The sequence below is a fragment of the Microtus pennsylvanicus genome, chromosome 2 (assembly GCF_037038515.1).
Source record: "Microtus pennsylvanicus isolate mMicPen1 chromosome 2, mMicPen1.hap1, whole genome shotgun sequence".
Classification (NCBI taxonomy): Eukaryota; Metazoa; Chordata; class Mammalia; order Rodentia; family Cricetidae; genus Microtus; species Microtus pennsylvanicus.
In genome coordinates, this window is record NC_134580.1 from 66,466,852 (window position 1) to 66,479,690 (window position 12,839).

The window sequence follows — 12,839 nt, forward strand, 5'->3', positions numbered from 1 at the left end:
CAAATTGGTCACCCTACGATCATATACAAATGATCAATAATAAACAAACTCAGCAGGGTATATGTACAGATTGATTTATGTATATGTGTGTAACAACAATAAAGGGAAAAGGCCGTGAATTTGAGATGGAGAGGAAATATGTGAAGCATTGGAGGGAATAGAGGGATGGGGGAAATGATGCAAATACAGTTTATATATATATATAATTTTAAAAACAAAATGTAAAGATAAATAATTTAAAATGAATAATTTAGATTTTTCAGTAGTTTATTTTTACTAGACAAATTGTCTATATGTCCCATTTTTACACTTAATAAATATCTTTGCATTAACAAAAGAAATACACCAATGGCAGAACAGCTTGAAACTGGTATGGTTATTGTTAGAACTAAAACTAACTTTGTCATAAACACAGGTTGATGCAATTATTGGCACAATTGTTTGAGAATTAAGAAGATTTAAAATATTTATTGGTAGATGTTTTGTAGAAATACCTTCTTTCTCTTAAAAAAATAGAGTCACCCATTATTCAGTGGAAACAAAAGAGACTCAAATGACAGGCGATGATTGTCTGAATGTATGCAAAGGATTTGTAACATAAAGTGCTTTAGGGGGACTGGCTACTACGAACTTTCAGCTCAGTTCTTCATATCTCAACCAGACCATCTATATTAATTTTCTAAAACCCAGGAACTGACAAAATCCTTTCCTGATTGCTATCTTCATCTCCCTGTTCCTGAATGTATAGATAACTGGATTTAGAAAAGGAGTCAAAACTGCATCAAATATAGCTAGAAATTTATCCACATGTGTTGAAGGAGCAGGCCACAAATAGAAAAAAATCAATGGGCCAAAAAACAAAATTACAACAGTAATATGGGCCAACAGAGTAGAAAGGGCCTTGGATGAGCGTCCTAAGGAATGCTTCTGGACAGTGATGAGGAGGAAGATGTAGGAGATGATGAGTAAGAAGAATGCAACCAAGGAAATGAACCCACTATTGGCAGTGACCATAAACTCAAGTTTGTAAGTATCTGTGCATGCAAGTTTAAGAAGTCGTGGTATGTCACAGTAGAAGCTGTCTAATATGTTAGGACCACAGAAGGGCAAGTTTATAATAAAAGCCAACTGGGCTGATGAATGAATGAGGCCAATGATCCAAGCAGCCATTAATATTAACAAGCACATCCGTGGGCTCATGATGGTCAGATAGTGGAGGGGTTTGCATATGGCCACATACCTGTCAAAGGCCATAGCTATGAGCAACACCATCTCAGTGCCTCCAACAGCGTGACTGAAAAATATCTGACTGATACAGCCTCCAAAAGAGATGACTTTCTGCTTCCTAAAAAGATCACAGATCATTTTGGGTACTGCAATGGAGCAAAATATAAGATCAATAACAGAGAGATTTGCCAGTAGAAAATACATAGGAGAATGCAAATAGGGGTCAGAAGTGACAGTGACAAGTATGATGAAGTTTCCTGTCAAACTGGAAATATAGAATAGACAGAAAAAGAAAAAGAGAAAAATCTGGATCTCCCAGGAGTTTGAGAGCCCCAGCAACACAAATTCAGACACTGCAGAAAGGTTTGCTCTCATGGTGGGTCCAATTCAAGGATTTATTTTATTGTTACCTAAAGGGAAAAATGAGAATATTCAGATTAATAGTGTATTCATACTCACTATAAAAGGTATATTAACAATGGACAGCAAGTATTACCTGAGTGTTTCATAAAAATTGAATTGCATTCTGTTGGCCACTATTGCTCGTGTTACAAATGACAATCAAAGATTTTTCTAAAAAGAAGACTTGCTGCAGAGATCTCTATCACACACAATTGTAAAGAATCCAGCTGACTGGTATACATGTCGCACCTGATCAAACACAAAAGCAAGAGCACTTGATGTTGAGTTGCCGAGTTGGTGCTTTCAATGTTAACCATCCTGTCCCTGGAATCAGAACAACTGATCTCGTCTACCACATATGCAGGACAGACACTGGCTATTGCACAGAAGAGACTCTAATTTTATTCCTCATGTTAGAAATCATCTTTCTCTCTATTATAATACACTTTTTTGAGACAAGTCTCAAATGATGCTTTCATTTATAGGAAATTTAAGCAAGGAGCACCAGGACAGTACTTGGAATGTGATTCCAAAATGGGACTCATGAGACAGTTCTTGCTCATCATTCAAATGAGAAGAAACATGAGAAACATGAATAAACAGTGAACAATTCATTAAGTTATTTGGGGTGATAGTATTTCATGTAGACACAACAGAAAAAGCAAGACCCCTAAGGTGTAAGCTTTACTGCAATGTCCAAAAAACATACCAGAGGTTAGAGACTAAATGAGGGTTGTGGAGATGAGGTCTAAGAGGCAATGGGAATAAAGATCATTTAAACCATAGCAGGCCATTATAAAGGCATACTATCAGAATACTTCAAAATCCCATGGCTAAATGGGATCATACAGATTTGTATAACAAAAGGTAAAATTATCAATGAAAAAATCTAAGCTTAATAGCAAAATAACAGAAAAATAAGGCTGTCTTTCTAAATATTGAAATTCATATGTCAAAACAACTTTTCTACACATATAAAATAAAATTCTAATGTCTCCAATATTTCAGACACTAAGAACTAATGTGCCCTTCAAGGATATGTGAATACTCCTCTCTTTTCTGAGTACTTTCTGGAAAGAGAAGCAAGTGTTTGGGCAACTGGAATTTCCCTGATAGAAAATCGTATGAAGCCTAAGATTGTCCATCAATTATGAAGTTGGGTAGAATAGAACCAAAAAATGGTGTTTACAATTAGTAAGGAAGGAGGGAGGGAGGGAGGGAGGGAGGGAGGGAGGGAGGGAGGGAAATAACTGAACATATCAGATGATGCTGAAATGGCATGACTTGTGTCTTCTGAGTCTCAAAGACAAGAGTTACACCCATTGGCCCCTGGAAGGCTCAGTGATCTCAGAACATCTTTTGTTTCTGAGTAACCTGAGCAAATTCTGAAAGAGTATTTTGATTACTTTTATCCTCCAGAATACACACCCATTATTATCTTGTCTTCTTCTTTTCTTTAATTTCATACTTACAGGCTATGAAAGCTTGACTCGCCAACATTTCCTTTCTAAAAAATCATCCTATATTGTAGATTTGCCTGGGCTTAGTCATTTAGAATAGAATCTTAGCCACTTGAAGTTCATACTTTAAAGAAAATAAAGGAACTACTGCCTTGGTTATAAAATCAGAGAAGTCAAATTTCTGATCCCATGGACACCAAAGGGATATCTAATTTTTACAAAAATATACTATTTAAGAGTACAGTAAATATTTTGAGGTCATTTTTGCCCCATTTTGATAGTGCATATTTTTCTGCTCGTAGAAGAACTATAAGGTCAAACATTTAACCTGTGTACATGTCTGTTTTTCCACAAGCAAAAATGCAGATGATAATGACATTCTACTATTCAGTTTTTGCCTGTTTTTCTTCCTTTTTATGTTATCTGTCTCAAAAATTAAGCAGTCATATTGTTAACTATTTCCCCATATATTTCATAATGTCAATCGCTATGCACCTGTATTTGGGTCTGTGTTTTTCCCTGGGTAATATCTAAATGCATTTTATGTATGATAACCCAAATTAGAATGAAACAGAAAACAACTAAAAACTCAATTAACCAGTTCAGACACCCTCTCCTCTATTGCTTAGGTTCTTAGCTGGGATAATCCTTGTGAATTCTTGGGAAATGCTCTAGAGCCAGATTTCTTGCTAACCCCATAATGACTCTCTTAATCAAGATAGCTCTTTCATTTCTGTCCTTCCTCCATCTCGACTATCCCATTCCCTCAAGTTCTCCTCACCTTTCCCCTTCTCTTCTCCTTTTATCCTCCCTTCTCCTCCCAAAACTTTGTTCCCAATTTTGTCAGGTGATCTTGTCCATTTCCACTTTCCAGGTGGATCTATATATCTTTTTCTAAGGGCTCACCTTGTTAGTTAGCTTCTCTAGGCTCAATAAACATAATTTATAGCAAATTCTTTATTTTTCCAGTGAATGCTATTTTAGCAATTTTATGTTTATAAATTATAGAATACCAAAATTAGACATTCAGGAAAAACTTTGCAAAAAGGCTGTACAGTTATTTTATGCCTAATTTATGTGTCTATCATTTCACTTTTGTTTCAATAAAGGCACCAGAGAACTACGATCTATAATTTATTTCTAGTTAACTTGTCTGTGACCAGCATGGAAACAAATTAAAACAAGTAGTCCTGACTTTTGGTTTCTATACATTAAATCCTACTTTGATTCTTGAAGTGATTAATAGCCAAATTCTTAACTAGGCATACTTTACCCTCAAAAATATATGCTGAAAACTTCAGATTGCTCTTAAACCAAAGGTACATTTCTTTTACTACAAGGTAAAATTCTATGTCTGTTATTTGCCTTTCTCCACAATTTACAGTTATTTTCTTTCTATTTTGATCTGTTCTATCTTCTCTACATTATAATATAAAACTGATTGACAGGTATAGAGAAAGATAGACCAACAAGCAGACAGAGAGACAGAGAGATGAGATTCTGCCACTAGGCTAGTTTTCTGAAATTGAATTAAAAAATCCATGTCCAATTTCTCCATTATCATGTCCCCTTTCCATCTTTCACCTACCTATTTCCAAACGGCAGAATTTCCAGTCAGAGAATTCCCAACTAACTGAGTTTTGACATACACCATTGCTATTCTAGCAATAACTGAGTAAATAAAAGGGGATATTAATTAAGAGAGTGGAGACTAATGACCAGATAGATGCTGCTGAAGAGCCTAAACGTGCCAACATTGCTCATGTGACCCAGGGAATTACTACTGGAATCCAATTGTTTTGGTGTAAGTAACAAATGAAAATCTAATGAGTCACTGGAGAGGAAATAAAACTGAAACAAAACCAAAAATCTAAGACTATTTGGTGATTTTATCTGTCACTTCAAATTTGATCACTGAAGACTTAAAGTGAAGCAGAGTATTTGAAGATAAAAATAATCAAAATCATGTGAATCTCACTATATACATCAATCAGAACAATTCAAAAACAGTTTAATTTCTTTTCGCTTTACAAAGTTGTCTACAATATAATCTCCAAAATCATACCAGAAGTTGTCTTGCTAAAGTCTACTAGATTGTAAGTTCCTTGGCAGTAAAAACCTACACACGAAGTTTATTTACACTACTTGTTCTCCAAGTTTAAAGACCTCCAAGCCCAACAAAGAAATACACGCAAACACAGCATTTTAACTTGTTCCAGATAACAGTGTTTTTAAAGCATGAACAGTGCAGAAAAGAGGAATAGAAAAGAAAGAACACGTAAGTCTACTTCTACGGCTCTAGGCATGCTTTCTGCAGGAACCATCATTCTAATGAAGACTTGACATTATTAGCTAGGAATGAGGGAAGTGAAGATCAAGTGAGGTACTTAATTAAGTGAAGTCACTTAATCCTCAGTTAATTAGTTCTAAAAAAAACAATGTACTGATTGATAAGAGTTGTGTCCCGTGCTTGATGAAATATCATTTCAATAACATGGAAATTTAAAAATTATTCATTTAATGAACAAATGATAGAACTGGCTCTAACCACTCACAGGTTTCTCAGTAAAGAACAACGAACATAAGAATGTACAGTGGCTACTTATGTGAACAAGACTTTATGAATACGAAAGTCATTTAGTAGTGCAGTTAAGTCTGATCCCAATTAACCTCATACTGCACTTCAAGCCAGAAAAATGGAAATGAAAATGTCATGTAGCTAAGAGCAAGGATTAACTGTGCTTTGTCGGTCTCAGTGCACCAAATTTGATGATGCAGGTGAGTGTGTGCCTTGTGACACTCATCACAGTGGCGATGACCTACAAATGACTGGGACCTGGAGGAACTGAACTGTGAGATCTATAAAAGCACAGAAAATCTTCAGGGATGGTTTTACTTCCATATCACAGAGTACTTGTAGCAACACATGCAGTATCTTAGTACCTATTTACCAACTCACAAAGTGAACATATATGTTGTTTCAATTCCTCCTTTCAAATATCATACATTTTTTCTTGAGTTTCACAGTACCATGGAAATACACTAAGAAAAAAGAAATAATAAATACAAATAAATAGAAATTTGATGTGTGAATAGAATAACGCTAATCTGACAGAAAAGTCATGTTTACTTAGTTTCTTGTTGGTTTTCCAAAATGGCTTACAAGTTTTCTACACAAAACAAGCATCCATTATACCCCTGTGTGTGTTCTCTTGAGTTGAATCCTCTTACAAAGCAGAAAAACTCCAAACAGGTAACACATCCAAACTACAGGAGACAGACAAATGGTTCAGTAGAATAAAGCTTTATAAGAAAAGCAGTAAAGGCATCAAGAAATTCCTGCATTTGAGACAATGTATAGTAAACACATATACATATGGGCAACATTAAGTGGATTTAATATTTTCTTTATATTTTATTGTTTTAAAATATATACTTGAATATATTTAAAATTAAAGAAGTCATAAGTAAGAAAAGAAATGAGAGGGGCCAGAAATGAATGGAGGGGGGAGACAGAAGAATGGAACTTTTAAAATTCAATGTTCATGCATGAAATTCTCAACAAATAAAACAAGTGTAAAAAAGAGAGAGAGAAAGTCTCCTTGTTCTAAAGGCCTTAAGTATCAGTTACTTCAAAGTAAACATTATTCCTTAGGAATGTAAGTTCAAGATTATTGTAATCTTTGCTTTATAAATACATGTGATTCACTGCTTTCAGGAGAGATTGTTAATCCAGACTAAGCAGGAGAATATATAGATATATAGAGAAAGACAAAGATATATACATAATTTATATATGTGTGATATCTATATACATATACATAAATATAAAGATCTTTCTGAGGTTGATGAACAATAAGTTTCTACTTTCTACATTCATTGAAGACAGTCTTTAGCACATCAGTTTAAGAAGTTTTCCTATAACTAACTAGCTGTCTGCATACTCTCTTCATTGATACCTTCATTTCCTGATTTCTGAGTGTGTATATCACAGGATTCAGAAAAGGAGTAATAACTGCATCAAAATTCATTAGAAATTTGTCCAGGTGTGTTGAAGGAGAAAGCCAGGTATAGAAGAATATCAATGGACCAAAGAATAAGACCACCACAGAGATATGAGCTGAAAGTGTGGACAGAGCCTTAGAGGAACCACTTGACGAGTGTTTTTGTACAGTGATTATGATGACAATATAGGAAATGATCAGTATGATGAAGGAGCCCACAGAGATAAATCCACTGTTGGCTGTGACCATGAATTCCAGTTGGTAAGTGTCTATGCAGGCAAGTTTGATAAATCGAGGAAGGTCACAGTAGAAGCTGTCCAACACATTAGGTCCACAGAAAGGTAAGTTTACTACAAAAGCCAGTTGAACCAGAGAGTGAATAAGGTCTACCACCCAGGCAGCCACTAAAAACAAGATGCACATCCTTGGGCTCATAATGGTCAAGTAATGGAGAGGCTTACATATGGCCACATATCTGTCAAAAGCCATGGCTATGAGTAGCACCATCTCCACACCACCAATGACATGAATGAAGAAGATTTGAATGACACAGCCTCTAAAGGAGATAACTTTGTATTTTCTGAATAAGTCATAAATCATCTTGGGGGACACAACAGAAGAAACACCCAAGTCGATGAAGGAGAGGTTAGCCAACAGAAAGTACATGAGAGAGTGTAAGTGAGGGTCAGAAGCCACAGCGAACACGATGAGGGAGTTTCCTGTCATGCTTGTTACATAAAATGTAGAGGAGAACACGAAAAGGAATAATTGGATGTCCCAAGAGTTGGTCCCAGGAACACAAACTCTGACACCACGGACTGATTCACTCCTTCCATTGACCTTTTTGTCAGTGCTACCTGAGAGAAGAAACAGGAGAAATGATAAATTGTTAATTGTATTAACGTAAAGTCCTGCATTTATAAATAAGCAAGTGCGAAGCAACACTAATATTCAGGGGATCATAACTTCAAACCATAGTAAAATATCACCTCACAGTTTTCAAAGATAACAAGAGAAGGTGCTTGGGAACTGTTGGGGGAGGAAAGGAAAAAGAAATGTGGTAATTATACTTTTACTTCAAAAACTTTAAATTTTTTTAAAGATACCAAGTTTTGGTGGATTTTAAAAGACTTGATATGAATATGAATTGGTATACTTATTCAGGAAGACAAAAAAATTCATGGAAGTACTTTAAAAATTAACAAATATAGACTGGTTTGTAGCTCAATGAAACAAAACTACTATAGGCCCATATTTTACATGATATGGCAGCCAGGATCTCAAGCCATAGGCTACATCTTAAGTGGTCACATAACCTTTCAGACAGGCTGTCCCTGCCCTAACAAAGGGTCAGGATATTGCTTTGCTCCTCTCTTTGTAATTTGGAGCATGCCTGAAAAGATGTGCTAATTCAGTCATGTGACAACTAGCATACTGACCAAAAAGAGGAGACTTAACAAGCACAGGTAGTTGTGGATGTGACTAAAAGTCATCCACCCTGTTACCTAGGAAACAGATGTTAATGTATTTCCCCCCTCAGTTTATGCTTTCATATATATAGCTGTTTGGAGAGAGACTTCCTACTCCCTACTGTGCAGCCTAGCTTCCCCTAGAAGCAGAAAGACACGTTTGCAGAGTAAGTTAGCCTCAGGGAACTACAGCTTCAGAACAATTAAAAATAAATAAGCAGATTAAATATGTTTCTTTTCCATTTCACAGTTTTGCTTCTTTGTCAAAAATCTGTTTCAGTTTTCAGTACTGTGGCTCTGTAGTGAAGTTTAAAGTCAGAGATTGTGATACATTCAAAAGTTCCTTGATTGTAGAGAATTTTAAAATTGTTTAGGCTATCCTGAGTTTTTATTTTTTCTTATAAAATTATGGATTCTTCTTTCGAGGTCTGTGATAAATTTTGTTATAATTTTAATAGGCATTTGCATTGAGTCTGTAGATTGATTTCACTAAGATTGTTATTTTGCTATGTTGGCTCTACTTTCCCAAGAGAATAAGAGATCTTTCCATTTTCTGATGTCTTAAATTTCTTTCTTCAAAGATTTAAAGTTCTTATCATATAGGTTTTTCCATTCATGTGACTAGTTACTCAAATATTTTATGGTATTTATGGCTATTGTAAAGAATGATGTCTCTCATTTATCATTGGTGTAAAAAAAGGTACATTTTGGGTGTTTGCAGATTCTGTCTATGACAAAATAATTCTACTGTGAACATCGTTGAACACATGTCCTTATAGTATGGTTGAGCATCTTTTGTGTATAGCCCAGAAGTATTATTGCTGAGTTTTGAGGAAGATTATTGTCTAATATTCTGAAAAATTGCCATACTGGATCCAAAGTGGTTGTGCCTGTTTGCACTTCCACTAGCACTGGAGGAGTTTTTTTTTTCTTTATTCCACATTCTCTTCAGCATAAGTTGTCAACAGTATTTTTAATCTTGGTCATTCTTACAGGGATAAGATGGAATCTCAGAGTAGTTTTGATTTGCATTTCTCTAATGTTTAAGGATGTTATGTTTAATCATTTTTTAGTGTCTTTCGGTAATTTTAAGTTCATCTATTCAGAGATTTCAGTTTAGATCTGTTCCATATATATTTATTGGATTAATTGTTCTTTTGATGACTAATTTCCTGAGTTTTTCATATGTTTTTGGAGTGGAAGAGTGATTAGTAAAGATATTTTTTCAATTCTATAGACTGATATTATGTCTTGTTGACTATGTCCTTTGCTATACAAAAGCTTCTCAGTTCAGGAGATCTGATTTGTTAATTGTTTCTCACAATGTCTGTACCACTGAAATTGTGTCTGAGATGTACCAATGCGTTCAAATATACTTCTAACTTTTTCTTCTGTGAGGTTCAGTGTGGTTGGTTTTATGTTGAGGTCTTCAATTAATTTAAACTTGAGTTTTGGGCATAGAGAGAAATATGGATCTGTTTTCATTCTGTTACATGTTGATGTCAAATTAGGCCAGCATCATTAGTTAAGTATGCTTTTTTTTTTCTATTTTCCCATCAGCTAGTGAGACTTACAACTTAAGAGGAGGATAGCTTATAAACTTTTAATTCAATATACAATAGTTAAACCCTTACTTATAATATTTTTATGGGAGATATTGATCCACTAAGTAAAATTATTAAAGGGAACAATGAGCCAATTTCCAACAGAGAGCTTATAGAAGTTGCCAAACAGGTACTCAACTGAGTGGAGTATAGATCTACAGATAGAGTGCACAATAATCAGCAAGTACAGTATATTAATTGTGAATCAGCTATGGTAAATATGTATTCAGTACAAAACTTACTCTACAGCAGTTTTATTTTAAAAAAAAATGTTTTTTATGGCTGTACTTTCCCAAAAAAGCCCTTGCAATGAATTATAAAATGACCCAACCTATATTAATTTGGGATCAAGGATTTGTGTGTGTTTTTGTTCACAGAAAGAAAATAAAGCTAAATGAGATGACTGTATATACAGTAAAGGAGGAGCAGACCTGATGACATAATAGCTGCAAACACCCCATAGAGGAGTTGGAGGAAGAAGTTGGAGAAGAGTCCATGATCCAGTCTTCCCCATCCCCCACAGAGAGGTGGGCCTGATCTCAGGACCTGCTACTGCCACTCTACCCTTCAAGGTGCCATTCTGCACTGAGGAACAGATGTTAAGCTGCTTCCAGACATTTGGGACACACACAGAGATCTGCTGACTTGGCCTGACCACAGTGACTACAATTTTTTTGCAGTTTGAATCCTGTTTGCTTTGGAGCTAAATGCAGACAGACCATCTAACTGTTTTAATCTTTGAGACAAAAAGCTCATTTTCAATAAAATATTGAACCTGAGAATGAAGACTTAAGCTTTCCCTTTAGGGAAAGAAAGACTCAAAATAAAAAATGACTAAAACCCCTCTTCACTTAAGAAGTGGGCAGACTAATGGTTTAACTACTGCTAAGAGACTGGAACTGGTATTTGATAACAACAATGCCATTGTACTCTTACTGGATTTGACCTAATAATATTTGTATATAAGATGTTGAGAAAAGTTGGTATTAACCAATAATGCTGTAAATTATGGTACCGACCTAATAATATCTGAAAAAGTTCATATTGACCAATAATGCTGAGAATTATGTACTGATCTGATGATAGTTGTAAAAGTTGGTATTGACCAATAATGTTGAAAATTATGGTACTGACTGATGATATTTGTAAATGCTTATAAGACATTTTAAAAAAAGCTGGTATTGACCAAAAATGCTAAAACATTATGATACTGACATGACATTGTTTGTAAATGCTTATAAGAACCCACCAAGGCCAGCTGGCCTGGATCTGAAAAAGCATGGGATAAAACCGGACTTGCTGAACATAGGGGACAATGAGGACTACTTAGAACTCAAGAACAATGGCAATGGGTTTTTGATCCTACTGCACGTACTGGCTTTGGGGGAGCCTAGGCAGTTTGGATGCTCACCTTACTATACCTGGATGGAGGTGGGCGGTCCTTGGACTTCCTACAGGTCAGGGAACCCTGATTGCTCTTCGAGCTGATGAGGGAGGGGGGACTTGACCGGGGGAGGGGGAGGGAAACGGGAGGCGGTGGCAGGGAGGAGGCAGAAATCTTTAATAAATAAATAAATTTTAAAAAAGAGGTTGAGAAAGGTTTGACACACTCTAAATGTTTGGGCTTAATGCATATGTTAAAAATTTTAGATTTTGATACAACATGAAAGATTTAAGAGGTGTTCTAAACTAGCTAAAAAATGTTTTCAACTCAGCTAGTCCTTTCTCCTTTAAATAGGAGACTATATCCTTTAGGAGAATGATTATTCATAAAGCATTATAATTTTTCCTGACAAAAAAGTAGGCTCAAAAACACAGAGGCCAAGAGTGTCTCTCTCCACTAATCTCTTTTCTTCATAGAGATTAGCAGTCAATGACAAGTGTGAAGCCAAATACCTAAGACAGGAGCTTGCATATATGAATGCCTGTTCCAGAGACAGGAAAATTTGGGTATATGAAGAGGTCTTTGCCCAAGCCAGGCATAATTATCTGTCCTGTTGCAGAAGCACAGGTTTTATTAAAATTAATAATAGAGAATAGATCGTAGGCCCATATTTCTACATGATATGGCAATCAGAATCCCAAGCCATAGGACACTCTTGAAGTTGTCACATAACCTTTCAGACTGGCTGTTGCTGTCCTAACAAAGGGTCAGGATGTTGTTTTGCTCCTTTCTTTGTAATTTCAAGGATGCCCAAACAGAGGTTCTAATTCAGCCTATGTGACAGCTAACATAGTGACGAAAAAGACATGAAAGAGCAAGCAGAGGTAGTTGTGTACGTTACTAAAAGCCATTCACATGGCTACCTAGGAAACAGAATGTTAATGCATTTCCCCCCTCAATTTAGACTTTGATATATAAGACTGTTTAGAGAATAAACGAGAGAAATTTTTCAAGATGTGAACTCAAGATTTTACGAGGGATCATTGAGAATCTCCCTCCCAATAAAGACATGTGAGGTGTGTCTTTATTCCTGTCCTTCCACTCCAGTCCAGAGAGATCGTTTATCTTGGGGTCTGGTCTAGAGAAATAATTTAGGTGCAGGCTAACACTGGACCCTGACAAACTACAGATAAGTGAGACCCTATATTTGATTCTCATCACCACAAATGATAAAGAGGTTGTAGGCAGAGAAATAAAAGGATGAAGAGCAATGGAAAAGACTAAAAACT

The 12,839-nt window shown here is 35.6% G+C and overlaps 1 protein-coding gene and 1 pseudogene across 1 annotated transcript; both read right to left on the reverse strand.

Annotated features, from left to right (window-relative positions):
• Window positions 1-666: 666 nt before the first annotated feature.
• Window positions 667-1,602, reverse strand: LOC142844838 (olfactory receptor 4F15-like). The gene has a single exon (XM_075963639.1). The coding sequence runs from the start codon at window positions 1,600-1,602 to the stop codon at window positions 667-669; it is 936 nt and encodes a 311-aa protein (XP_075819754.1).
• Window positions 1,603-6,994: 5,392 nt separating this feature from the next.
• Window positions 6,995-7,929, reverse strand: LOC142844839 (olfactory receptor 4F3/4F16/4F29-like; annotated as a pseudogene).
• Window positions 7,930-12,839: the final 4,910 nt, after the last annotated feature.